This window comes from Carassius gibelio, chromosome B17 (genome assembly GCF_023724105.1).
Source record: "Carassius gibelio isolate Cgi1373 ecotype wild population from Czech Republic chromosome B17, carGib1.2-hapl.c, whole genome shotgun sequence".
Taxonomy (NCBI): domain Eukaryota; kingdom Metazoa; phylum Chordata; class Actinopteri; order Cypriniformes; family Cyprinidae; genus Carassius; species Carassius gibelio.
The window spans coordinates 14,227,644-14,254,411 of record NC_068412.1 but is presented as its reverse complement, the minus strand read 5'-3'; the positions used below and the strand labels follow the sequence as shown (position 1 = coordinate 14,254,411).

Below are 26,768 nucleotides of genomic sequence, written 5' to 3'. Positions count from 1 at the left end.
CCCCCTGGATAAAGAGTGGGGTAGACGGAGTGTGACAGTTGCTGCTTTGCCTTGACCCATTCGCACCTGTCTGACTTAAACTCTAGGAATCCAAACCAACAACTCCGCTTACATAAAGACTTACTGAGGGTGGAGAGAAGACTTCTTCAGAAGCGTTGGGATTCGTCTTCTTCAGAAGTCCCAGTCGTGGTGACAGTAACACGTTACAAATGCTGACAGTAAACCTCAGTGAAAGATCAGTGCTCGTGCTTACCTTAAGTTTACTTAGAGGCACAACTTAATTTCTTTTAGCAGACGAAATGAAGACGGACGGCGCATTTCGTCGGTTTGCTGGTCCACTACAAAGACATGTCTATTTTATCCTTACTTTACCGATCTTTTTCACAGCCTTTACATTTTTCGTGGATGTCTTTACGTTACACATTATGCCTTGCAGTGATGATATAGCGAACAAGTCTTTGAACGAAACTCTGGGGACTAATATTTTCAACATTTCCACAAGTTGGACGGGCAGCGACCTCACACGTGTGAGTAATAAAGATTGCACAACATATCTATTTAGAGCCTAGCACATGTATTCAGTGAGTTACACACTTATCTGTTTTGCTGCAGAGTCTCACGTGTCGCGAGCCGAATCGTTTTGCACATGGGCAAGCGACGTACATGACGGGTTTACTTGTCGGCTCTTTATTCGGTGGCGCTGTTTCTGACAAGTTGGTATTTGCCCCTTTCTGTTTTTGACGTCTGACGTTGCTACGTACAAGTTAATTATGAAAAAAAAAATGTATTTCCCCCCTCTAATCAGGTATGGAAAGAAATTACTTCTAATCTGCTGCTCAGCGGTCCTCGCAGTTGCTACTCTTGTAGTGGCATTTCTTCCGTTTGTTCCCGTGTACTTGACTGCGCGCGGCATCAGTGGAGCAGCCTGCTGTGCCATCCACATCTGCACCTACAGTTTAGGTACAGCTACGCTTATGCGTGTCTTCTCACTATGTATTAATACTGTTGGACAAAAAAAAAAATGTGGCAAGAAGGCAGTTTTTTCTTCTACCTTTTAAAATAAACTAAACAACGCTGTTCAGTCTTGCTCCTGTAGAACTACTTCACTAGACCACTAAACACTTTGCCAGAGAGTGAAATATGTAAAAAACATAAAAAATAAAAATGCACATTATAGATTCATTTTAGAATATAGGCCTAACACAATCAAGTGTATTTACTGTATAATGCTTTATAAATTACCAGTGCCTCTGATTTCTCAGGAGTTGAATGGAGCCTTCCCAAGTATCGTATCTGGCCACCCACTCTGTTTTCCTTCATCTTCAGTCTGGGAATGATGGGATTGGCAGCTGTAGCTTTCTTGGCCAGTGGTTGGATGCAGTTTCATCTGGCACTGGGCATCCCTCAGATCCTTTTCCTACCTCTTTATTTGTTAGTAACAAACACAAATTTTCAGTGCATGATTAAAGTGTTGAATTATTATTATTATTATTATTTGTAAGTGCTTGTTTTTGTTTATTCACTCATTCTTGCAATTATTAGCTTTCTTCCAGAATCTCCTAGATGGCTGCTTCTAAATAAGAGGATGAAAACACTAGAGGGCTATCAGAATAGAAGTCCTGAGGACAAGCACTATTTGGGTCTGGTAAGACACAATGTCATACTCTAAAATGGCTCAAATGTTTGTGGAAAGTGGAAACATAAATTGTACAAAATCCTTTTTTTCTTGACAGCTTTTGGATTCTGTGGACAATGAGACACAGAAGCCACTCTCAGAGAAGACCTCAACTAAGACAGAGACTAATTTCGCCAACTTTACGTCACCTACTATACTCCTGCGTCTGTTTGTCATGAGTTACATTGGGTAGGGAAGTTTAACTGTGGTTGGTAATATCATTTCTGTGATTTAGTCCTAAAATAATTTTCCTCTCACTTTTGAATGCATGTGCTGTATTGCAACATAGCACAGGGGTTTTCACAGATTTGAAGGATTTTTAAGAATGTAACACAGAGGGAGTATGACTTTCCCACTAAAGGAATGTATTTCCTTTATGAGTTGTTTTTTAAAGCTCAAAGTAAATCACTTGACTGAACGATGTAACTTTGAGGGGGTGTTCAATAAAAAAATAAAAAAAAGGCCATATCTGAATAAATTTATAGATGTGGTGGTGTTGTTTTTTAAATCCAAACAGTTTGCTGCTCATATAAACCTTCGTGAACAATTGCTGTAATGTGTTTTTTCTTTTACAGTTTTGCGTCTGCTCTCACTTATTATGGGATCTGCTTCAGTGTGGGAAGTTTCGGTGTAAATATCTATCTGGCGCAGTTTTTCTCTGGCCTGTCAGAGGCTCCCTCTTTGCTGCTTCCATTTCTGTTGAAGCGATGGGGCCGTAGGCCGTTCAGCATGGGCTCGCTGTTCCTCAGTGGCATTTCCTGTATGCTGTCCCTCCTCGTTTCCAAGTTCTGTGGTGAGAGACAAAGTCATTGAAATACAATACATACACGTAAGCACAGACTGATCATGATCTGATATTGCTTGGTGCTCATTATGCTTTTTTTTTGAAGAATACCACTCTTAAAACTGATGATTTGCAATCAGCTCTCTTTCTGAACAGACATGCCTGCTCTTGTTATGACTCTGGCACTGATGGGCAAGCTGTGCATGCAGTCCACCTACTGTGTCTCGGTGCTCTATGGGATTGAGCTTTTCCCAACTGTAATAAGGTACACAATATCCAAACAGACCTACCTGATAAAGCATTTTATTGGTCAGATAACGAATACAAATGTAGAGCATCTTTGTTTGTGCGAAATTAAATGCAATTTGGAGTAATTTTAGCATTTTAGAAAGTATCTTTATAACAGCTAACTTAAAAAAAAAAAAAAAAAAAATGAAATGAAATATGAGCATGTGCTGATCTGTAAGAGCATTTTTTTTCTTATTCCACATGAAAAGAGATTGAGATATATTACAACCTCTGGCATTTCCTGCTATAAATTGTTAAAGATATTGGATTGTTGTGCAGGCAGACAGTTAATATACTGAATCATTGTAGAGCTTATAAAACACTTTTTTTTTTTTACCTCAAGTTACATAACATAATGTGCTGTGTTGGCAATACTAAGTAAGCTAACAGCACAGTAATAGACAATAAGAGATAAAATTAATCTGTATGTACAGATAAGTAGTTGCTGCTGCAAACATTTTTACACCAACGCTGAAACAGAGTAGGTAGAAAAATGTATTAATATTATACTGATGAACACACTTCGATTTCTCTAAATCTGAGCAAAGGTGTGCTAATCCCATTTATCACAAGACAGATCACAGATGAAGATAGACTGCCAAAACTCAAAATGTGTAGTTATTAACTTGTAAGATGTAGTAAAAGTAGATGCTGTATACAATTTTTAAATAAGAAAATTTAACTATTTTTCTAATATAGTAAATATTTTCTATCAAGAACCTTGTTGTTCATGAAATGTGAATCTGTTTCTCACTACCAAAATATTTGACACTACGCAGGCAGAAGTGTGTCGGCCTGGTTAGTCTCTGTTACCGAGTGGCCTGTATTATAAACGCGGTGGTGAGCCCTGACGGCGGGATCCCTCTGCCAGCTATGATCTGTTACAGCAGTGGGCCGATCATTGGTGCAGCCCTCTGCCTGCTTCTTCCAGAGACCAGTGGCATCCCTTTACCAGACACCGTACAAGACTGTGAGAAACAGCCCAGTATGAAGCTCTCATGCTGTGCACGGTAAGAATAAAACTCTTTAAAAATGAGTGCTAGGGAGGTCAGTAGGACAATATGTCAGACTTGTGTTCTAAACTAGTTTGCGGCACAGCATCAGATATAAAGCGCATCAATAAACGTCATGCCATGACAGCATTTCTTTTCATCAGCATGCCATCTATATCAATATATATAACCAATTGATAGCATAACGTTTAAAGATAAAAATACTGGTTAGCATTCAAATATCAATTTTTCAAAATTTGTATGTATAATTGGATATATTCTGGACTAATTAAAAAAATAGTTTTTGTTTTCATATCAGTTGGCCTGTGAAGCCTAAACAGAAGTCGGATGCTTCTTTTAACAAGGAGAATGACATGAAGAACCAACTGGAATGCAGTCCCCTCTCAGTGTAATTAACAAGAGGAACATAGCAAACACTGACTTATTCATATTATGTTTTTATTTGTTTTCATGTCTTTCCTGTGAAAATCAAGTACAAGTGAGGGCCTACAGTATTCTTGGGATGCCAACATTTTACAAATATATTTCAAGCAGTGATACTGTGTAATGAGGTTTTGGATGTGTTTGTAATTTATTTTATTTCTGGATAAGTATGATACTGGAACATCTCACAATATTTCATTTTATACTGGAATCATTCAGTGCTGCTATTAGATACTTTTATATAGGAGTTCTTTAGTTCAAAAACACACACAGTAAAAAAAAAATGCTTTGAAAGTATAAGTTTTTTTTTAAAGGTTTATTGAGAAATGGATTTTGCAATGTTCTTGGATTTCCAAAGAAAATTTTTTACCTTCACAAACACTTGGGGGCAAAGTCTTGTGTTTCTCTGAAATAGACAACCGGTTAAATCATTGTTTTTAACAGCTTATGTATATACCATGCAAAATCCTTTAACTCAGATGTACTGTACTGTATGATGCACCTTCAATTAAAATTAATTCTAACAAATAAAGGATATTTATTTGCATTGATGCTTTCCATTGCACAAAATGTTCTTTAATTATTAAAATGTTTTTCACACTATATCATACAGTAGACATACAGAACTGCATTCCGTTGTGTTTGCTTAAGTTAAATAAAATAGTTGCTAGAACTTATGTGTCTTGAACTCATTCAATTTTTCCAATCTAGCTGCTTCCTAAAATTTCCATGTCCTGTAGAGAAGTGTGGACTAAAAAAAGTTCCAAACACATTCAATCAGCTAAAGTCTTTCAACAGGAACAACTCTCTGCACATATTTATGCACTGACCTATGCATATATCTGCTGTATTTGAACATTCAGCTGTTGTTGTTATTCTTACCAGCTGTAAGAAGAATTAGCATTTTGCTTATTGCATTATATAATTTGCCTATTTAACAAGACTATTCAAAGGAGATGCACAGTAGCTATTTTTCTACTTGATTGTTTTACTCCGTACTCAGAACAAGATCTTTAGCTTGTATTGACACCTAGTAGGCAAGGACACTTGCAAGTATGAGCAAGTGTCAATATGATATATTTTAACTTCTAACTCGTTTGTTACAGTAAGAAGAATCAAGACTTAAACCAGCACCACAGACAAATTGTAAGTTAAAAGTTACGTAATAATCTTTATCAGAACTGATATACATTTATTGGCATTTAAAACCAGTAGGAAAACAATTCATGTTTGATTAACATTTGTGCAAACAGCAATAAATTAAAGCAACAAAAGCAATTATTCATTCGCTTCCTAAAAAAGGAAGTAGCAATAAGGCAGACGTGAAGTTAAAAGATTTTAATTCATAAAACAATAAATAAGGCTTGTTATAAACTACGAAGCTTATCATTTGTAATTACATTTGTTTGCAACAGCTGTGCAGTGCTATTATCAGAGGGAAAACAAGCAGCCCACAATGGAAAACCATTGTGCTGTCAAATACCTGGAGCAACTTAACTTAAAATACCACAATGTCACTTTTTTGGTTTCTGTGTATGCATATAAAGCATAATTGTATATGTGTGTGTGTGTAAACTATTCCATAACTAAACATATAAAATGAGAACACTTTAGTAGTCGACCCACATTCCAGTAACTGAATGGCAGAAATTAAATAAAGAAAATATTTCACCAATGCCAGGAACATTGAAAAACCGAGCCCTAAGGGGGATCACTGACCCCAAGTGCTCTTAAAAATATACTCCATCATGAAATGTCATTTCAAACTGTGCAAAAGAAAAGGACCCTTCAATGCCAGACATCATTTGTCATCAGTTTAAGATGTTTCTTTTCTTTTCTTTTCTTTTTTTGTACCTTCAGCTATAGGACACACAATAAGCTGGGAATATCCCAACCTGAACTCTTAGTTCTCCTTCCCACCAGTCGTTCTGCGTGTAGCTTTTGGTGAAAACAGTGATGTGATCTTCTAGAACAAAGCTCAGATCTCCAGGCTGCTGGCGACCACTAAAGCACCACCTGATGCTTGATCTAGAACACATTAGAGAGGAGAGATCACTGTTTGGTTGAAAGCACTTTCATATTGGAGCAATTTTGAAAGTGTAATTCGAACCACAAATCAGTGTAAAGGTAATTTAAAGATTAGTAACATACAAAATGATCCCCAAACTGTTATTCTTCATTACTAAAGCCAATAAAACATTTAGTAAAACATATAACCTGATTAAAAAAATATAAATAAATACATGCATAAAATACTAATAAAAAAAAAAAGTTTTTGTTACTGCAGCATTTTCTAGTTACAAATCAGTGTGAAGGTCATATAAAGCATAATAATATACAGAATGATTCTCAAATGGTAATTCCACTGAGGGTCATTATTGTTAACTTAGGCCCCTTTTCTACAGTTATGACCATGAAATGGTCTTATGAAATTAAGACCATACAAACTCATTTTCATTATTAAAAAAGTACTATTCCAGCTAGTTGTCAAGGAAACATTTCTCATTTTAACTTGTATTTAAATAACTAAAAATAAATCAAATAAAACTGAAGTAAAACTAATAAAAAACTACAAAGCATTTATAAAACTAAAATAAAAATTACAAAAATATGAATAAAAATACAATAGTATCTCAGGTATATACACTGATGCCACATTATTTAAGGCCATAAAACAATTAGTGAAACATTCATGAACTTATTAAATTTAGATTAAATAAATGTAAATAAAAAACAAAATGCATAAACATGTAGTGTGCATTTGCTTTTGCATTTATTTACTGCAGAAATGTATTTGATTTCTTTAAAAAAAAAAAAAAAATTCCCTGAATGGTATTTCAACAGTGCTTTGGAACAATATAAAAAAAAGAGCTATATGCATTTAATTAAACTGTATGATGCATTTTTTATGCTTTTCCTTATTTGTATGGTAGTTTGATAAATAATTGCTTGTAAATGTATAAATGTTGCACATAAGTACAGTGCATTAGCAATGAATAAATATGTATGGTATTGAAAACGTGCCTATATAAGGTTGTAATACCAAATTGTCAACACTAGAGAGCAGCATGTGTACTCCTAAAACAGATACTGAGCCCAATTTGGCTCAGTTGACTGGCACTCTTCCTCAAACACACACTGTGTTGTACTTCCAACACCACAAAACTTTCCAGCTCGTACTCTAATAGATGGTGGTGCGAAACACAGTATTAACATCTGCAGATAGGATCTGTCAGCCAGGGGCAAAACCCTTTTCTTTACCTGTCTATCAACATGTTAAGATATAAACAACTGTGCAATCATTTCTCCTGTCAGGTTATCACACAGCAAATGTAAACCTTCAATTACTGAAACTCTTGACTATGCGTTTTAACACAGAGCAGGAATAAATGCACTTTGTTTGTGGAACTTATAGATTTAGAGTAAGTTGTTTTATTCCTTCCTTTAGAGGTCTTTTAGGAAACGGACATTTAAGCAAAATGCAAAACACTATTCTCGATGCGTGGTTAAGTGTCACAAAAGTGCAAGAAAGACCTGGCCTACAAATAGTGCAGATTTTTCTAAAGCAACTGAATGTTTTTATTTTGAAATATCAGTTTCCAAATTCATTCTGATGAACCAACTTGTAATAAGAGGAATGGCTTCTTTTTCTTTCCCATGCAGGGTTGCCAGGTCTGCAAAACAACACCAGCCCAACAGCAGTGAGTTTGATTGACAGGAAATATGACCAATCGTTATGTCAAATCTGACATAACATTTTTTATCCGACAAACAAATCAGACAGGGGAGTAGGGCCTTGTCCCAAATTGCACACTTCATGTGCACTTGAGATCTTGCACCTGAATTAACTTCTGAAGTATTGACATCTTTCCGCTGTTAAAATAAAATACCTTCTCATGTTCATTCACGTTTATAGGAAAAGATGATCAGTTTATGTGCCACTTGAACTGAGACGTTATAGCAATCTGTCACGACACATTAAAGAGCCACAAAATGGCATTTATTGTTTGAATTTCTTTAAAAAATGACAATATGATGTGGTTAGAAAGCGGCATGGCTTGTCGAACATAGCAACAGTAACAAAGTGGGGCAGGTCTTTGCGAAGGGTGAAATGCTATACAAAACTTCTCTGGTATTCTGTGGCGGCGAAGGAGAGATCGCTTTAATCCACGGCAACAGTGTAAAACCAGCCGAATTTGGTAGTATAGTATATATTTAAAACGGATTTTGGATTCCAGATTTCCCACGTGGTTTCAGATCGTTTCATTCATGTATCAACATAAGCAGAGTGACATTCAACATGCATTGAGCTGGCTGAATGATAATATCTGCTTTGCTGGGAAAGTGAAGGGAAACGGGTGTTGAGGAGTGAAGACATACAAGACAGGAGCAGGGAATCAGATGGAGGTGGAATGTGGTTTCACACTGTTGGCACCTGCTGTGAAATCTCCTGAATCCAAATAAACCTCAGGCGTTGCCAAAAGCATCAGTCGAGCCGTTTTTCACACTAAACGCTTTTGACTTGTATCCTAAAATAACTGCATCCATTCGACATAATGCTCATTCCCGCTACCACAAGTGCAAGATATGACAAGCCGGCCACAAGACAGCAATACAATCCAGAGAGTTTCTTCAGATCTGAAAGGGCTGTGTATTTTGGCAGAGTGGTGACATCTGAGCTATGCGGTTTTTTACTTGCACACGCAATATCTGAAAAAGTGACAGTTCATGACAGGAAGGAGGGCCTCAGATTGGAGGGTTTGCTAAGCCCTATCAGGTATAAGGTGACCAAATCCAACTGATGTAACCATAGATAATCACCGGCACCCGGTTATGGTGGAAGGCCTAAAAAAAGAAAACGCTGACAACCTGGATTCACTTTTAATTCTGAAGGAAAAGGTAAAGCGGGATGTATCAGAGAAACCTGTACAACAGCTGCTCAGCGTGCCATTACACTTAACAAATCAAAACCTCATAAAACAGTTTCCCTTTATAGACAAAGGAGTCTTTAGAAATCAGGGTGGCTCTATAACCACCTTTTCCTAAGGCCAGGGATCCATCTAAATGACTGTATTATTTACGGCTATAATGATCTTCAGGGGAAGGAGTGTTAATGAAACAGTGAGGAGTGAGAGTTTTCCAGGTCTCATTTTTCACAAATGATATCATGATAATTGGGGGGAAAGAAATGTCTGCCAGTAAAACAAGCCATGTGAACACACACCCAGGGACTTTTTTCCAGCTTGCAACAATGCAGATGAGAATCTCTTTGACTCATCATCAAAAGACTGTAGTTAGCTTTATCAAGATGGAGTCTTTCTAGTAAGACATCTGCAACTTCTATGAAGGTGTACAGAAAACTTAGGAAAAAAAAGTCATTCCCTCCAAACCATTTCATTAAATGTAATGGATTTTTAGCTTAAATCTCCCTACTTTAAAGTTTTGAAGTAATGTAAAGTATTTGAGAAACATGACAAGAACACTATTTGTTTCATTCCATTTGTTGACAGTTCAGTTTAACAAAAGAAGATATTTTAAAAGATTTATTCTTTGAAGAAGTTTAAACACGGTGTCTGTGAGGCATGTTCAAAACATCCCAAGCGCCCGACAACAGCAACACTGGGTCAACCAATAGCAGGAGTTTGGGGTGGGCATAAGTGTTTGTTCAACCAATGGCAGAGAGCAAAAGTGTTTGGGAAACCTTTTTAAAAACAACCAACAAAATTTGGCCTGATTTACACAGAACGGTTTCTATGTAAACACATGCTAAACCGTTGACCTTTTTTCGCTTGTGTGTATTTTGCGTTGTCTCAAAGATGACTCATCATTAAGACACGACACTCAAGTTAAAATAAGTTCAGCATCTTGAGACCTAATGTTATCTCCAAATTACTGCCTCAGTCTCATGTTTTTCAAAGCAAAATCACATTCTGTATGAACAGCCCCTTAAATTTATAGTAAAATTCCCTTGTACTTCCTGTAGAGTATTTGCATTGGTCTATATGGTTTTGCTGTGCCAATACAAGTTCGTAAAATAAAAAGAGAGACATCTGTTGTCCTGATTTTGATGAAGTCATCCAATGTCATGCTTTGACATACAACAGACGTACCTGTATACTTATCCTGAATTAAGCAATGACAACTGACTGTTGAAAGACGTGTCTAGTATTTGGCTAACAGTATCTAGTCCCTGTACAATGCACTTGGCTCTCTTACATATGATTCTCCTCTGGCCAAAAAATTGCTGTTGGCTGAGGGTTTGGTGTCTTATGCAGTTGACAGTCAAAGCTTGACACATCATTTAGGTTGCCAGGCACTTGTTGTTTTTGAATGACTGTTATCAACTAGTAGAATATTAACATGTAATTTGACAAAATCCGGTAATTAAGCATCACACAGTGGAATTGGAAACCTATTCCCACCTGAAGGAGACGCGAACAATGAAACCTTATCTACGGCAGTCTCTAACTGTCTGATTCATGCTGAGGCACGTGCACATTTGAATCAATTAACTTCATTTATACATCAGAATCAACAGAGATAAAAATAACAAACAAATGCACCATAATAGCACCTAAATTAATTAAAGAGTAAACACGGGAAATGAGGGATATCAGCTAATCATCCTAATAACACATGCTTCAGGCTGCCGTTTAAGCAAGAGAAGAGGAGATGATATTAAAATACACATGTTAATTTAGTTTTCAATCTAAATTTAGTTAGTTGTGTTGTATACAGTTTGACAAGGTTTTACTGTTCAAATAAATGTATAAGTGAATTAAGTATCAATCATTTATGTAATTAAAAAAAGGCAAATGTACAGCCAACTTTTTTAGTGGCTAAGGCGAAATGTTTGACTTGGCATCAATGCATTCAAGAACGCCTTTACCTAGAACAACAAACCCCACATCATTTATCTACGATCGCAGAACGTGTCTTTAGTTTATGTTAGCCTTAGCACGCTTGATCGCCCTCTCTCATAGCGTCATTCGCTCACACTGAATCAACGGCAGTTGCGCAAGCCAGAGACACCAGAAGCAAACACAACCTGCAACGTTCTGCAACTCATGTTTTTCTTCTGGGGTTTCTTTCTAACCACGAAGAATCCAAGAAGACCCCTGACACCATCACAAACACATGCAAGTGACATTCAGTGTTTTCCTCCAGCTTGCTAGTCAAATGGACTGAATGCAGTGAATAAAGCTGAATATTCAAGGTTCTATTAATTAACTATTCAGAGACAAGTTACTGGTGCATTGCATCTAGCTGTTCTTTTAAGACTTCCGCATTTAATTCCTTTCAGTTATCCTGTATAAGCAGAACCCACTATAATCCACTATGATAAAAGTTGGCTGCCCTGAACATGAAGTCACTGTGTAATGTTATTATTATAATGTTTTCATGATCAATCATCGCTGTCATTTGCACTAAAGATGGGCACAAATACCCTTATGCTGTTTAGTGGGGAATAAAGTGTACAATTAGCCATAAAATAGCCTTAAGGACTTGGGGTGATCCAAGACTTCACCTCCTCCAAGTTTTTCCTATTTAAAGGACAGGGAGGTTGCCAAATGTTTTGATGCTTTGTTTTATATGTGACAAAATCCACCAGTTCAGAATTAATTCAAAAACAAACACATCATTTAATAGCAAGTGGCCTCTACCCTCACGGATGATAATGTCATCTCGCTGTGGGAAAGAATGTGTTTGCTGCGTAGCAGACTTGTGACATGGCAAAGAGCATCGAGGACCTTCCGGGGTATAGGAAGATGGGAAAACGGCCAGTCTCCAGTTCATGGCTCCTTTTCGAATTCTTCCCAGCCAGACAGAGTGACTTTTCTCGAAACAGGGCAGGCAAAGCCACTCCATAGCGTGTTTTTATCTAATCCCTATAATTCAACTTTAAACATGGGCCTTTAGGAACCTAATGAAAATAAATGAGACCGTTAGTGGAGCTGAATTGATGACAACACAAATCATCCTCCAAAGGCTGAGCTGATTAATGAAAGGATCTCACACAGCACTGGGTGTTTCTTCTTGTGCATTTCTGCAATTTAATTAGCCGTTCCTAATCTTGCGGTTTTAATCCACTTTATAATTTATCAGTGTCAACTGAAATGCATGACCACATTGTAATCTTTATTTCTCAAAGGTATTTCTTGTTGTTTTAAAAAGTGTCTGATTAACCTCATCATAAACAGAAGGAATAATCCCTTTTGTTCGGATATTCTGCTTGATAATATGCTTGAACACGCAGGGTGAGATACAAAATATACAGTAAATTCCTCTTCTGTTATGTTATTACCATAGGCGCAGGTGCAAAGTGTCTTTAATAATACTGCATAATTTCTTGACAGAAATTTTTGAATGCTGTTTTCTTTTGGGACTTAGACATATTACTCAAAAATAAATATAATTTAATTTTAATTTAAATTTGAGTTAAAATTTAATTAATTTGTAATTTGTAATTTGTAATTTAATTTAATTTAATTTAATTTAATTTAATTTAACTCTCACCTTCGGTATCCCGGTTGTCCAAGTTTGGATACAGAGCTGGTTTCACAGCTGCAGAAGCTGCAAAAATATTACTTTTTATCAACACAAGCATAAATAAGTCACAATGTCAGAAGCAAAGATATAGAAACTTCCCTTCAACATTAGAACAGCACCAGTTCAGTCAGTCATTAGTACTCTGAAAGATGAAAGGTGTGAGGATTTGAGAGGTCACTCGGGGGCTTACCCTGTGTCTTGGGTATGTAGGAGGAAGCAGCTCTCCGTGTGGGAGGCCGTGGTCTAGCTGGTGCTGAACTCATCTGTGAAAACAAAGACCCCCGAATATACATCAACAGGCTTGTCTTTCACTCAGTGAACTTCATAAACAGAGACTGGCACTGATGCCATAAAATCAATTAGTTTAAGTCATTGAAAGAGCAATTCAACTTTTTTTTATGTAAGCTCAGTTTAACAATAAAATATTAATTTGTATTAAGTAAATAAGCAACTAAATATGCATTGCTAATAGTGGCATACAGATACATAACTTTGAGGTCTCAAAACATGATTTGCACAGTAACTTTTCATTTTACTCGTTATTATGATAGGGAATCCCTTGAGTTGTGTTGACCTGATTTCATGGGACCAATCTTTATTTTTCCACATAAACCCAATGACCAAAACATACCACACAAACTATGAGCTGCCAAGTGGAAAGCCTATATTACTGTCATCTACTGTGTTTTATAGTAGTCTGATTTATAGTAGCCATCAAATAAAACTCACAATTAGCTTTTAATGTGCTGAAAGATTTTACCTCTCGTGCTTCATGTAATTTATTCATTTCTTCATTCCAAACTACTTCAAACTTTTGAAGAAAATATGTACTATCATGTTTGTCTCTAGAAGGGTCTCTCTGCGCACTCTTTGTATCACAGACTCAAATAAACAATATTTTTGACTCAAATGAGTCAAAAGGTTTGTTATTTTGCCTGAGAGAACAAAAAAAGACCGGAGTAATTGGAAAATAGCATGACTTCAAATCCCATCAAGTATAGCGATTAAAGTAATTTTGTTATTTTAATTTTAAGGAATCTTGAAATAATTAATGATGTTGTCAGTCAAATTAATGTGATGTTTTAGCATGCAATGACAAATCACATGAGCATTTCTAAACCGAGCAAAAGAGTGGATCTGGATGGGTCAGGAATATTTATTTTGTTGCTAATCTGGTGATGCAAAAGAGCAGTGTAAAAGTACCTATTTAAGCAGTATGCCATTTGGAAATGTTTTCATTAAATTTAATCCCTTGCTACATTGCCATGCAATATGATTCTTGAAGAAAAAAAATCTCTCTACATTCGATAATGTTGGGAAACTGCCTAAACTGTCCTCTCACAGTTTCACTTTATTTGTATCTTAAAGAACTAAGATGTTTTGCATCATATGTATTGCTCTTTGTAAGTTAATGGGACCTAATTGTATACTGCTACAAAATTCTGGGTAAAAGTTGCTTGGTTCCATTCATGTTTGTCCAACGTGGGGCAATAGTACACAAACAGTGACCTTCTTGGAGGCTTGCATTTGTTTGTTCTGCCAGTCGATGGTGTATTTCTAAGGGTAATCCTGAAAAATGGTGTACAAAACATATGCTTCAGGTGGGGGTTTCACATCTCCATGAATGTCTTGGCCATAAAACCTAATCAAAAGTAAAGCACACATAAGATACTGAAACTGTAACACAATGGAAACATCAGTGAGGGCTTTGATGCAGCATTTTAACTCTTTAACCTCGAACACTGCAATGTGCTTACTTTCAGTTTGTTTCTTTGCATTCGGTGAGTTAAGAACCGACGAGAGACACTACAGCATAAAGGTCACGAGATTTGCAGTACCAGTAGACAGCTGCTGTACTGCGAAATACCACATCTGCCTCCAAATTCCTGTCAAAGATGCTTAGTCAGACTTGTATATGGAAGGAATAAACAAAACAGTCAAAGCTCATAGTGAAATCTATTGCAAATATTAATATTTTCAGTTATTAATAACTGGTATTTGTTTGGATTGGGAATAATAAATAAAAAAAGTCTCTAAGGCTTAAATTATTTACATTTACATTTAATCATTTAGCAGACTCTTATCCAAAGCAAATTACAAATTGATTTATTTAATAAAAAACACAGTAAAAAATGTAATATCATCATTGAATTATTACAATTTAAAATAATATTATGATGTAGTTTAAAATATAATTTATTCTTATGATGGCAAAGCTGTATTTTCAGATTTCTAGCAGACATTTTTTGTGCGATAATACAGTAAATGAAGTCCAATATACAGTAAATGACTTTATTCCAACTTTTGTTCTATTTAATGCATATTTGCCAAATAAAAGTATTTAATCAAAAAATAAATAGATAAATACTGACCCGTCATAATTTAGTGTTTTAATACCATTTCCATTTTCAACATCCCTCACAAACTATGAAGGTCAGGCTCAAATGACCCTGACTTTAACAAACACAGACTTTCTTTTCTAACAGAAATGTCTCTTAAAGGATGTGCAGAGTAGTAGCTGCTAAATACAGTCAAAAAAGGCACAGACTGTGTGTAAATGTGGACTGAAATAGTATAATAAAATATTAATGTAATTTTTAAATGGTATAGCTAGCTAGCTTAGTTTCAATAAACTATGCTTTCCAAATTTCAGTTGTGAAAGTTATGGTAATTTACACCTTATTCTTTTTTATTTAAAAAATATCATATAATATTACCCCTATAAAATGTTTATAAAATGTCCAAGATCCATTGTCCACTTAATGAGTAATAACTGTATTCTTAAAAGAGACCTTGATTTTTATGTAACCACTGATTTTTATTAAAATCATGAGATGTGACATTTATATAAAAATATCCAAGTAGGTGGTAGGTTGGTTCTAATCCAAAAATAACTTGTTTCAAAAGAGCACATACACCCTGCAGTCATTGCTGCCAAACCAAATCCAGACCCGATCTAATCCAAGCCAACAAATCAAGCACATCCACATTAAGTGGAATCTTAAGTCCTAGTTTTCAAAGCTAATGTAGTGCAGCAGGCAACCATTCGGCACAATATCGCTTGCAGCTCTATTCCAGCAAGATCCATAAACAACAATTAAAGCAGTGAGAATAAAAAAGGACTTTCCACACAAGCACAAACACAGCAGGATCCATCAATAAAGAGTAAAATCACTGATTCACCTCAGAACAACGCAGCTGTCATTTACACTAGCACTTCTGAATGGCTCCTAATGTACAGTATGGACACCTGTCATTATCTATAATTCTCACTGTATTTTCTGCACAGGCTCATGCTTGTCAAATTATGAATGACTGTGTTGTAGGTAAAAGCTGAAGCTGGCAGCTCACAACTGTATAATTTTTTTGTATAAACATGCCATGGGAGAAAATGAGTCCCTTGTGAATGTGATCAAAATACAGATGGCTTTCATATTCTGTTGATTTTACATTTAACATTCAGCAAGAGGAAAGGGTTTTCCCTCATTGCCTTCCATAAATGCACCAAAACTGCAGTTCAAAAACATTAGACAGCTAATTTATACCCTCAGATAAAAACTGTCAAAGCTCTCCATCACCTATGTAAACACCTTAAAAAACTTTCTCCAAACAAATGGACCTCAACAGTTGATTTACAAACCAGTGTAACATAATGAAACTCACAAGAGCTCAAGGACTCCAAAAACCTCTTCTCATTCCGGTCCACATGGGCCTGGCAGCGCTTGCAGTAACATTTATAAAAAAAAAAATAATCATAATACGAATTGCCGAATATAAATCAAATGTTTCGCCCTGAAGCCATAACCTTTGATTTTAATCAAAAGTCAGCCAGGTGACGCAGATGCATCTAGATAAAAAAATAAAACACTAATAAAACTGTCATTTCAAATTCTGACACTGATACTTAACAGCGGGACATTTGCTCAAATCACCCAAGTCCAAACCATTAGTGTATATTATTTCCTCTCTTCTGCCCCCTGGCAAAAGAATGGTGTACTACACTTGCACAGTGCAACTGTAAAATTGCTTGTTCTGTTCCTAAGCTGTAAGTCGATTTGGATAAAAGAGTCTGCCAAATAAATGAATGTAAATGAACTTGCTTAACTGCCAAGAGGCGCAACAGCCACAGTGATCTCCTCTGAGTCAGGATGATAACAAAATCTCATGCCTGGAGATGAAAAAAGAAAACATACGTCCTTGCTTATGTATAGTGTTATATATTTTTTTCCCCATTAGATTACATTGAATTAATTTTGTACTATATTTAAATAATTTTCACAGGTAGCCTTAAATTATATAAAATATTACATTTAATTATTTTATAGTTTATAGTTAATAAATATATATTCAAATATTTATTTAATATCTGTATAAATATTATTTTTATTAAATTAAACTAAATTAAATATTTACTTCCTTTAATATTTAATCTAATGTTTAAATATTAGAAATAATATTTCTTAAAATATGACGAGAAGCTGTCCTTTTAAAGAAAGTGATAATTTTAGACTAAAATTTCTGACTTCTATTCCTTCTAAAGCTTTAATTAAACAGCAATCTCAAAATAATAAAGGTCTATAAAATATTAGAAAAACTATTACTTTTTTTATTTTTTGTTGTTGTTGCAGGGCCACAGAAATGTGATCTAGCTCTTTTGCCTCAAGCTGCCCATTTTGGTTTTGTCAAGCCAACATCAAAGTTTGTCACAAACTTTATCCTCTAGTTTACCCTGTTCCTTCACCTGAGTATAAATAAAAACTAAACCAACTAATTAATAAATATAATCAACTTTGTTTTCTGCTTTGTCGGATTTATAAAAAAGTGCCAAAGAAAGTATGCTGCAGTATAAATGATATAGCTGAATCTCTACTGGTGGACATTTCCACCGCAGCATGGTATACAGTACCTTCAAACATCCCAGACCTAAAACACTAAACACACGTTTCACAAGATACTCCGATCTGCCTATTCTAGTGTTACAACCGGCATCACTCTTTTCATAATTTTCTATATTTACTAAATTATATCAGTTTTTTGAGCACCAGAACATGAGATCTCGCTATAAATCACTCTGACACGCACCCGGCCAACTACTGTGCATCTGTCGCCATCAAAACATTAAAAAGAAGCACTATACTCTCAGCAATAGTTTTAATGCTTTTTAAATGCTGGATGGTGTCGTAAGATTTGGACCCATTTCAGACATGCTCTAGTTTTAATGCCTAAAGATAAAAATCGATATTTCCTGCACTCCCTCTCAACTTATCAGGTGTGCTGGTACTAACTGAGAGACACAGACCGCAGAGCTAACCACTGCGCCTGAAGGCTACTCGAGAAATTAATCAAGACTGTCAAGATGCACCGGCGCTCGGTTCACAAATGACTCATCCAAGCTGCAATCCAAGGTCAGAAACCAAAGTGCAACTTCTGCCTGATGCTGACAAATGACTCGCTGGACACAAGCAGAGTGAATTCCTGTGCCAGAGACAGGAGGATCCACTCTATGCAGTGAAAAATAAATAGATCCAGACAAAAGGCTGGCCTCTGATTTTGGAAAACGGTCAGAATGAGTGGTTCATTATTTACATGCTTTAACAGAACACCATGTAAGATTCATAGGAAACTTACTATTAATGTGACTTTACTTAAAATCAAAAAAAGAAAATGTATAATTATTAAAGGGAGCACCTGTTTATTAATAAATAATGGAGAAAGACCCCAAAATCTTTTTACAAGATGACGTCCATAAAGTGTGGGGAAAGTTAATTATGTTCTTATAGTTTTAGAGTTAAATTGCACAATGATTTATTCTTGTTTTTATTTATTTAAGAATATTGTCTTTCTTCATAGTTAAAACTATGAGATTATTTATATTTGAAAAAGCTAATTGATTGACAGCTCTAATAACATACATGTTTTATTTGGGAGATGATGGAATGAAAAAGAAATACAAAACAAGACAGCCAAGTCAGACAGGGCAAATATTTCAGTGTCTTGATGTTCTTGTCTATGCATGACTCAGACAATCTCGACTGAAAGAAAACATATTTTTTGCATTACACTGCATGTGAATTAATTTACTAATTATATCCTGATGAACCACCTATATGTCTGCATACAGAGCCTAAACATTAGGCATACAGCATAGTGTAGTCCAAAATGTTAATCTGATACATGAATAAACATGTTGCGTAATTGTTCTTGAACACTGATTCAGCACAAACTATGTGAGACTGGAATGGTTAAAAAAATACCTATAAAACCTGTCAACACTTAATTTTAGAAGCCATAAAATGATTATTAAAAAAAAGAAAAAAAGAGAGAACTATCATAGCACTATCAAATAAGAAGCCAAGAGGAATTTTAACAAAAAGTAATTAACCCAATATGTACATGGTACACTCCTAAAAATAAAGGTGCTTCAAAAGGTTCTTCACAACGATGCCATACCAGAAACATTTTGGTCCAAAAAGGAACCATACAGTCAAATGTTCTTTAAAGAACCATCTCTTTCTTACCTTTTTATAATCTTTTGTGAAACAGAAAGGTTCTTCAGATGTTAAAGGTTCTTTATGGAAACATTTAGACCAAAAGGTTCTTATATGGCATCGTGAAGCACCTTTATTTTTTAGAGTTTATATACAGAAAAACATATTACCTCCAGACCAAGTTTAAATCCTCCACCGAGTCCAGCAATGTCAATGGCTGAGGGAGCAGACCATCTTTCAGCACAGAATACATCAACAAATACATAATTTAACATTAAAAGGAAAAAATACACAAACGTCACACTATGCATTTATAAAAAAATAAAAAATAAAACTTTAATTTGGGATGCCCTACTCTAGAATTTGTTTATATTTTTAAATAAGCAGAAACAGACTGATAGCAACCTGTTAAAGAGATAGTTCACTCAAAAATGAAAATGTGAGTTTTATCTGCTTACCCAAGGGCATCCAAGATGAAGGTGAAGTAGTTTCTTCAGTAAAAGATTTTAAACTGAAACATTGCAGTCTATCAGTCTTATACGTGTATGGGAATCACAGCTAAAACATACAAAAAAGCTTAAAAAATAAAATAATTGAAACCCCTAATTGAGATTGTAGATATAATGTCAATGGTCCATTTAAGAGATAGGTGTCGGTAATGCACTTACAATTCTGCGATCCGCCATAAAGCAAGAAGGCGGCGCCTCACGTGTCTGCTTCTTAAACGTGCTCAGGAGAGTTCTAATAGTTCAGACATTGCGTGAATTGCGTAAAAAAAACTATATAAATACTGTTCAGTTTCTTGCACAGACCGATCGTTTTGGGTCTTTACACATCAGTGTATCATCACGAGCTGCAGGGTTTAATTTGGTTTTGTTTGTGTATGTATTTTTTTTGTTTTATTGTGTTATTTAGCCGTGATTCCCATCCACTTACGTTATAAGACTAATATACTGCAACGGTTTGAGATCTTGGTTTGTGTTCTACTGAAGAAACAAAGTCACCTACATCTCGGATGCTCCAGGGGTAAGCAGATAAACATAACATTTCATTTTGGGTGAACTGTTCCTTTAATGTAATTTGCAATATAAGACTTCTTTTTGAGATTAAAATACATATAGCACACCTAAAACATAAGCCCAATTGTCCATTATTATAAGTATTACAGAAGTTTAAATCAAAGTATATGTTACTATCAATTAAATACAGATATTAATCCCATATCAAAATAAAGATCACACAACACAAAAAATTAAAGGCCACCTCCAAACTTGTATTAGCTCTGCTTAATGTACACTAACAAAACACTAACATTCATAGTCAATGAAGCTCTAAATGACCTTAAGGAGTGTTTTGTTTATTCAGTTTAGAATGTTGCTAAGGCAGCTGCCAGACATCAATTACTCCAAACCCATGAAACCTCCCTTATTACTCAAATTGGTCTATTTTGTAGTAATAGTTTTGGTTTAGACAGGAAGAAAAAATACGATTTAACTTTTAAACATAAGACATAAGAATATAAATCAACTCGTATATCATTTTCTGACCTTACCAAGCAAATAAACATGCACACTGAAAATGCACTTACTTCCATCAGTGTGCCTTGCGATCACTATCCCACTGCCATCCCTCACAGTAATCATGAAACCTGCATTGAAGAGTGACAGGACGGCCAGTCCATGAGGCTTGGCAATCACATGGGCTGGTGTCAAGTGGAGGAAAAGATAGAGTAAATGAACATGAGATATTAGAATTGAACTTGTGCAGGCACAGCTGTTCTGCATCTAAATAGAAGGGCTGAAATATGATAAAAACTCAATTAATCTGCAAATGCAAGATGAAACAGGCACGGTATAGGCAGAGTTGATTGGTGCATTGTGTTTTTGCAGAGGTTGCACAGATCTGAGTGAGTTGCATTCATGTCACTTTCTGAAGACATGCATGAACAGATACTTGGCAATGGACATGAAGAAAGACTGCTAGTCATGTACACAGATGACATCAGTCAACAGAAATGCTAACTTTGAGCAGTTAAAAGCAGTTACGTGTCTGGCATGGGCACTCTTACTGCATCAGGATTAGTCTACGGTGTGAAAAAGCATGAGAAACTGTGGCCCCAACATTTTCTGACACACAAATAAAAAATGTATGCATAGAGATATCAATGTATCAAAGTGGCATTTCTTTTTTGACACCAAACTCTTTTAAAAGATTTCACAAAATTATGTTTCAATTGTTAAATTAAATACTTATTCAAAATGAAGAGCATGTCCATAGTTAATGTGATCAATTTTGGGGGAGCTGACTGGTTAAGCTTTGGTATAAATGGCTCTGTTAGGTTCGTGGTCTTGAATCATTTGTGTGATGATGCCACTTGGTTTGATGTTTTCGTATTTAATGCATTGATATTTCTAAGTGTTACTTACTGTAAGTGTTCAAATACTTTGTGGGTCAACTGTATTGTGTAAATAAGAAAAAAACATCACTCCTATTGTACCAAGAAAAGTATTCAATGTAGTTAGGGCTGCCAAAAGATTAAGACATTACATTAACTACAAATAATCAAATTAAGACTTAATGAAAAAAATGGGTCAGAAGGAGTAATTAATCTAATCATTTTGATGATTTGCAATAATTCATTTAATAACTTACACACTGAATTTACCTAAAAAGAAAATTTGCCATTCATCATAAATCAACTGAAACAAAACTGACATTTTCATGAATCTTACAGTGTTTTTAGGCATGGTTTTCCAAGAACAAATAAGGTACAAATATCACACGATTCCGTCTGACTTTTACAGAGATTCAAGAGAATCATCATTTTGACTTAATTGAATTCATTCTAAAAGACAAATGTTTTTGCATTGCTTTCTTTTACGAGAGCAGAGACCACAGTTACCTGGAATAAGTTTGCCAGGTCCCATTGGATCCTTCAGTGCTCTCAGATCTTAGGTTAGCAGGAATAGGGTTATTCACTGTAAAAGAAACATCAGAAGCAATATAAACTCATCTGGCCCTGCGTCACATTCCAATAATCTGAACCATCAAATGACTATTACGACAAATTTGACAAGTTTGCATCTTCCTGAATGCTTTAAATTCTACAATGCGAAAACATTTCTCTTGCGGCATCTATGCTACAATGAACCTGAAACATGATTCAGATGTCAAAATGATTTAAAGGCTATAGGCTATATTTAACCACTTGTTGTTAAACACGACACAACAATGACCTGTTCCTCTATTATAAAGTCTCTCCATTTGAATATGACAAACTGTTAACAATTCAGTATCAAATGTCAGCATAACCAAATGGTTATTTTTCTAATCTCATTGATAATTGCACTAATTATATTAGCGATACAGTCAGTGATTAGGTTCTTAGCATTCATGCTGATGACTTTGGGTTAAAAATTGTGTCCCCCACGAGATACAGTCTGAGTCAGATTGCCTCTATTCCTGTTCTTTCTCAATTTATTTGAGCCATTCTACAAGCCATGGCACTGATGCTGGTTGAATAGCATACTGTATATAAAGTGAACATCCTATAGACAAATAACAGTGTCTAAGATTGCCATATGCCATATGGTGTAGCTATTATTTGGCAAATATAATTAATTAACAATTACTCAAACATTGATATCAGCTATTTTCAAGAGCTATTTGACTTAAAATACAAAAAAATAAAATCACAAGCATGAAACTTATAAACATGCCCATGTAATATTAAAGTCACGTGACATTTTTAAAGTATTTTTATATAAATGATTTAAAAACTACGTGCCATGTCACTTCATCAATCTATACTACAAAAGCATTCCTTTTAAATAGCACCACACCCTCATTTTGTGTCATAAATGCATCACATTCTGCAAACTGATTTTTTAAGGATGAATCACTGGATATATTGGGGTGATCCAGCACCCTTCTGCTACAAATGAGAGTTGCTTTTGGCAGGTGCACTGTTTCTGTGGTTTACGCAGGGAGGTGTTTTCAAAGCGTCACTTTAAGGCACATGCAGACTTTCCAGTTGTAGAATTCTTTCGAAACCAGTCACATCAACAGGACTATTCTCCCCTTAGCACCTGCTTTAATACAGTAATACCAGAACTGCCACCAATTAGGCCATTCTGTCCAGTTAAGCCTTTTCAAGACATTTTTGAGGAGACTTTGACTTTTGAAAGTAATGATAAGTAATGACTTTGGCTACAGAGTAGGTAAATTAACCAACTGATAAGAGCAGTTACTATTTGGCATCCTTGAAATAGTTTATTTTTTATTTTTATTATTATGTACAGCTTTAAATGAATCACTCAAGGTTACTTGAGAAATGTTACTTAATTACAGTACTTTTACACAAGGGTCACTAAACCTTTATAAAACACTTTTTAAAAAGTCCTTTATTGGAATCTATGGATCCAAGATGAAGTGTTCTGTTAAGTGTTCCATTCCACAAATGGCTCTTTATATTGAAAAAAAGTTTTTTTTTTTTGGTTTTATTTAAATGTTTTTCAGAATCTTCAAACAAAAAAATTATTATTTTAAGAAAAATTATTTGGGGAACCCTCCATGGCATCACTGCAAAACCAACCCATTCTCACTCCAAAGGCGTCAAAAACCGAAGCATGGTCAAGCGCCCCTAGCGTCACTTTTATGACGCCAAATGTGCCTCTCGGCGTCGACTATCGAAGCATTACGACCTTCATTGCTTTCAGTGGGAAACTTTTGGCGTCAGAATTCGACACGAGGACATGAGATGTTTATCGCTATGAAATCACGTTCAAGAAGTCTCATTCAGCACACATCGCGCGATACTTGCTATCAGTTCCACAGTTTGGGTGAGTAGTCGTATATACGCTCTTTTAATGCCTTTTATCAAATGTATTCTGTCTTCTTTATTAATCAGATTAGTGCCATATGTTTAATCGCTGTATTATATCGGTCATCCGCGGCTGTCTTTGAGTTTCATTCCGTTTAAATAAATGAACACAGCTGCTAATTAGTCTGATTAAACTCTATCTGTCACGTGACGTGCCATAGACCTTCGATCCGTTTTATATTATTATTAATTTCAGGATCAATGATGTAAGTTGTATTTGTAGTAAAATCATGGTAATCACGACACAATAGTAATAAATGAAATGTGAAGTTAAAACACAGTAAATGGGACATTAGTAACTGTAACTGTAGTTTTACTATGATATATTAATAATCAATACAACAATACAATAATCACCAAACCAGCTATGTTTGTATCACTGTAATGTTAGTGTTTTTATGTGCTTTTATATGACAGATATCACAGTAATCATGTGTTCTGTACCATGCTTTTAATACCTTTTAATGTGAATCCAAAAAAAAAAAAAAATCAAATTAAAAATAAATAATAAAACATGTATTTTTCCATCTTGCAGTTCATTCATATCAGTATATATATATGTATATATATATATATATATATATATGTATATAATTCAATTTTATTTTCTCTCCCCTTTTTTATTATTTTTATTTTTAGCTGAAAAGACGTAAAGGCAGTCAGCCCAGTGGTGTTTCTGGAGAGGGATTACTTCAGAAATGGAGAAGACAGAAAGCTGCGGAGGCAGATATTTGCAGCAGTAAGTCTGTGATAGTTTGTCTCTTTTATCAAAAATTCCTGCTGTTATAATTTGTACAGCATTTGTTGTTTCTTAAACTGTTGCACTGTCCAAATACCCACACTTGCCATCTTTTCACTTGACCACTTGATTACTTATTTGAAGTCTTTCCTGTATTTGGCCTAGTGTTCGAGTGAGCATGATGACCACGAGTGTGTGTCGAACTTTTCATGACCTGATGACTGTGTTTCCCAATCCTGATCCTGGAGAACCCCAGCACTGCACGGTTTTGGCGTCTCTCTTATCTGACAAACACACTTTTGAGGTCTTGGAGTCTTCACTGATGAGCTGATGAGTTGAATCAGGTGTGTTTGATCAGGGAGACATCTCAAATGTGCAGTGTTGGGGTTCTCCAGGACCAGGATTGGGAGCCACTGCCTTATGGGACACTTATGTGTTTACAGAGATTTTTAATATCTAATTATCAATATTTCACATACTGTACTAAACACATCACAGTCTTAATAATCCAGTTTAACACTTGTATGATATTGTACAAGCCCCAGGACGGTCTCATCTGACACTATCAAAATAATTCATATGACTATGGCTTGTTATTAATTACTTGCTTTCAATAATGGATTCATTTAACATTTAATTTTACAGCATCTTTACAGAGGCTGCTTTTATGGTCTAAACAAAACACAGTGTAATGTATAAGTTGAATGTAATGTAATATTTCTGTTTTACAGGATTGTTTGAGGATAACGCTGCAGTTCTCCATCATGCACAAGGACTCACCTCGTTAACTCTTTATCCCCCGCACACACAGATATGGTCCCTGGATCAGTGATTAGACTTTGCAGTGGTTTGATTTTTGCAGAAGATGTAACTTTGTTTTAATTATAAGCTCATAATGAATACATTACAGAACCAGTGATGAAAACAATAGTTAAAAATAGTATGTTTCGTATTGATAAAGCATTTTGTTCTCTTTTTCAAGCTTCATACAGTGAACTTTTTAGACTTTAATTAAGAGTTTTAGTAAAGGAGATATTCATACACCGTCATCCCCTAGCTCCAGTCATGAAGTGAATTCATGATGTTATGTCAAAGCTAGCAGGTGTTTGTTTTCCTGAACACTTTCTCTGTCTTTCATTGTTCAGACAATCAGTGTTTATTTGATGCTGTGCTGATTGAGTTTTATAGATGATATTGCACACTTGACATGCATGTCTTCATGGTGTTTTTTTTGTGAGTTTGAAACATTTACATTGTGTTGTATAACATTTTGGTCAATTTAATTTTTTTAATAAAATTGATCTTTTTCCAGTGTTCTCTGAAAGACATACTGTATTTACTGTTTTGTTTTTTAATAAAAGCATTTTCATTTGCATACTGAAAATAGTTAATGTTTACAACATAACTGCCTTTTTATTTTTTATGGTGGCAAAAACGAGCTTGGTGACAGAGGATGCAGTGTAGTAATTTGGGCATGTTGTCTTTAAATGAGTTTGACATATCAATAAATAATGGAAGATCCTTACAAAAATATGCATGTTTATTATGCTTTATGTATTTATTTGTTCATTCATTCATTCATTCATTTATAATTTCAGTTTTTATTCCTAGAGTTCAAATGGTAGAGAATGGTAAATCACAGAAACACAAATGTGAACAATTTTAACTTTAAAACACAATGTAATATACAATGTAAATTTTAGAAGCACGTCATTTGATTAGTAAATATATTTGTCTTTGGTCAAAAAAAATATATACAAATCTTAAAAATGTGTCTTATATTTAATGAGAGGAATCTATCTGTTGGATACAACTGCGACTGCTGGGCATGTGCACATCAATATTGCCCAATTTTTGTCAAGCTGAACAACGGAGGAAGGTGAAGACGTTAATAAAACAGAATCTAATAAGTAGCAAGCTTAATCT

General features: G+C 35.1%; 2 protein-coding genes and 1 long non-coding RNA gene across 4 annotated transcripts in view; 2 read left to right on the top strand and 1 right to left on the bottom strand.

Moving 5' to 3' along the window:
* LOC127975830 (organic anion transporter 3) lies at positions 1–4,868 on the top strand. Its single transcript, XM_052579828.1, has 10 exons — positions 1–527; positions 613–713; positions 806–960; positions 1,263–1,431; positions 1,543–1,645; positions 1,734–1,864; positions 2,251–2,468; positions 2,616–2,724; positions 3,527–3,757; positions 4,059–4,868. The coding sequence occupies exons 1-10, from the start codon at positions 300–302 to the stop codon at positions 4,150–4,152; spliced, it is 1,539 nt and encodes a 512-aa protein (XP_052435788.1). The 5' UTR covers positions 1–299; the 3' UTR covers positions 4,153–4,868.
* A 486-nt stretch (positions 4,869–5,354) lies between these two features.
* LOC127975831 (SH3 domain-containing YSC84-like protein 1) overlaps positions 5,355–26,768 on the bottom strand; it is a 30,211-nt gene continuing 8,797 nt past the window's right edge. The window contains exons 2-8 of one of the 2 annotated variants that reach the window (XR_008157629.1): positions 22,124–22,199; positions 20,810–20,923; positions 19,392–19,438; positions 12,924–12,996; positions 12,701–12,757; positions 5,649–6,211; positions 5,355–5,565 (exon numbers count right to left, since the gene is read on the bottom strand). Coding sequence is in view for 1 of the 2 variants with exons in the window: in XM_052579829.1 (XP_052435789.1) it covers positions 6,162–6,211; positions 12,701–12,757; positions 12,924–12,996; positions 19,392–19,438; positions 20,810–20,923; positions 22,124–22,148 (366 nt within the window). In the remaining variant the exon portion in view is untranslated. Of the gene's footprint in view, positions 6,212–12,700; positions 12,758–12,923; positions 12,997–19,391; positions 19,439–20,809; positions 20,924–22,123; positions 22,200–26,768 lie in introns of both variants that reach the window. The other variant, XM_052579829.1, reaches the window with a different exon arrangement.
* On the top strand, positions 23,818–26,354 carry LOC127975832 (uncharacterized). Its single transcript, XR_008157630.1, has 3 exons — positions 23,818–24,062; positions 24,743–24,842; positions 25,574–26,354. It is a non-coding gene; the product is annotated as an uncharacterized LOC127975832 (long non-coding RNA).

Excerpts from the sequence above, each read along its gene's own strand:
- LOC127975830 (XM_052579828.1), top strand. The coding sequence starts at position 300 with ATGAAGACGGACGGCGCATTTCGTCGGTTTGCTGGTCCACTACAAAGA. Across the intron at positions 1,432-1,542 it reads CTTTTCCTACCTCTTTATTT|CTTTCTTCCAGAATCTCCTA; the intron begins GTTAGTAACAAA and ends TGCAATTATTAG. Across the intron at positions 1,865-2,250 it reads TTTGTCATGAGTTACATTGG|TTTTGCGTCTGCTCTCACTT; the intron begins GTAGGGAAGTTT and ends TTTCTTTTACAG.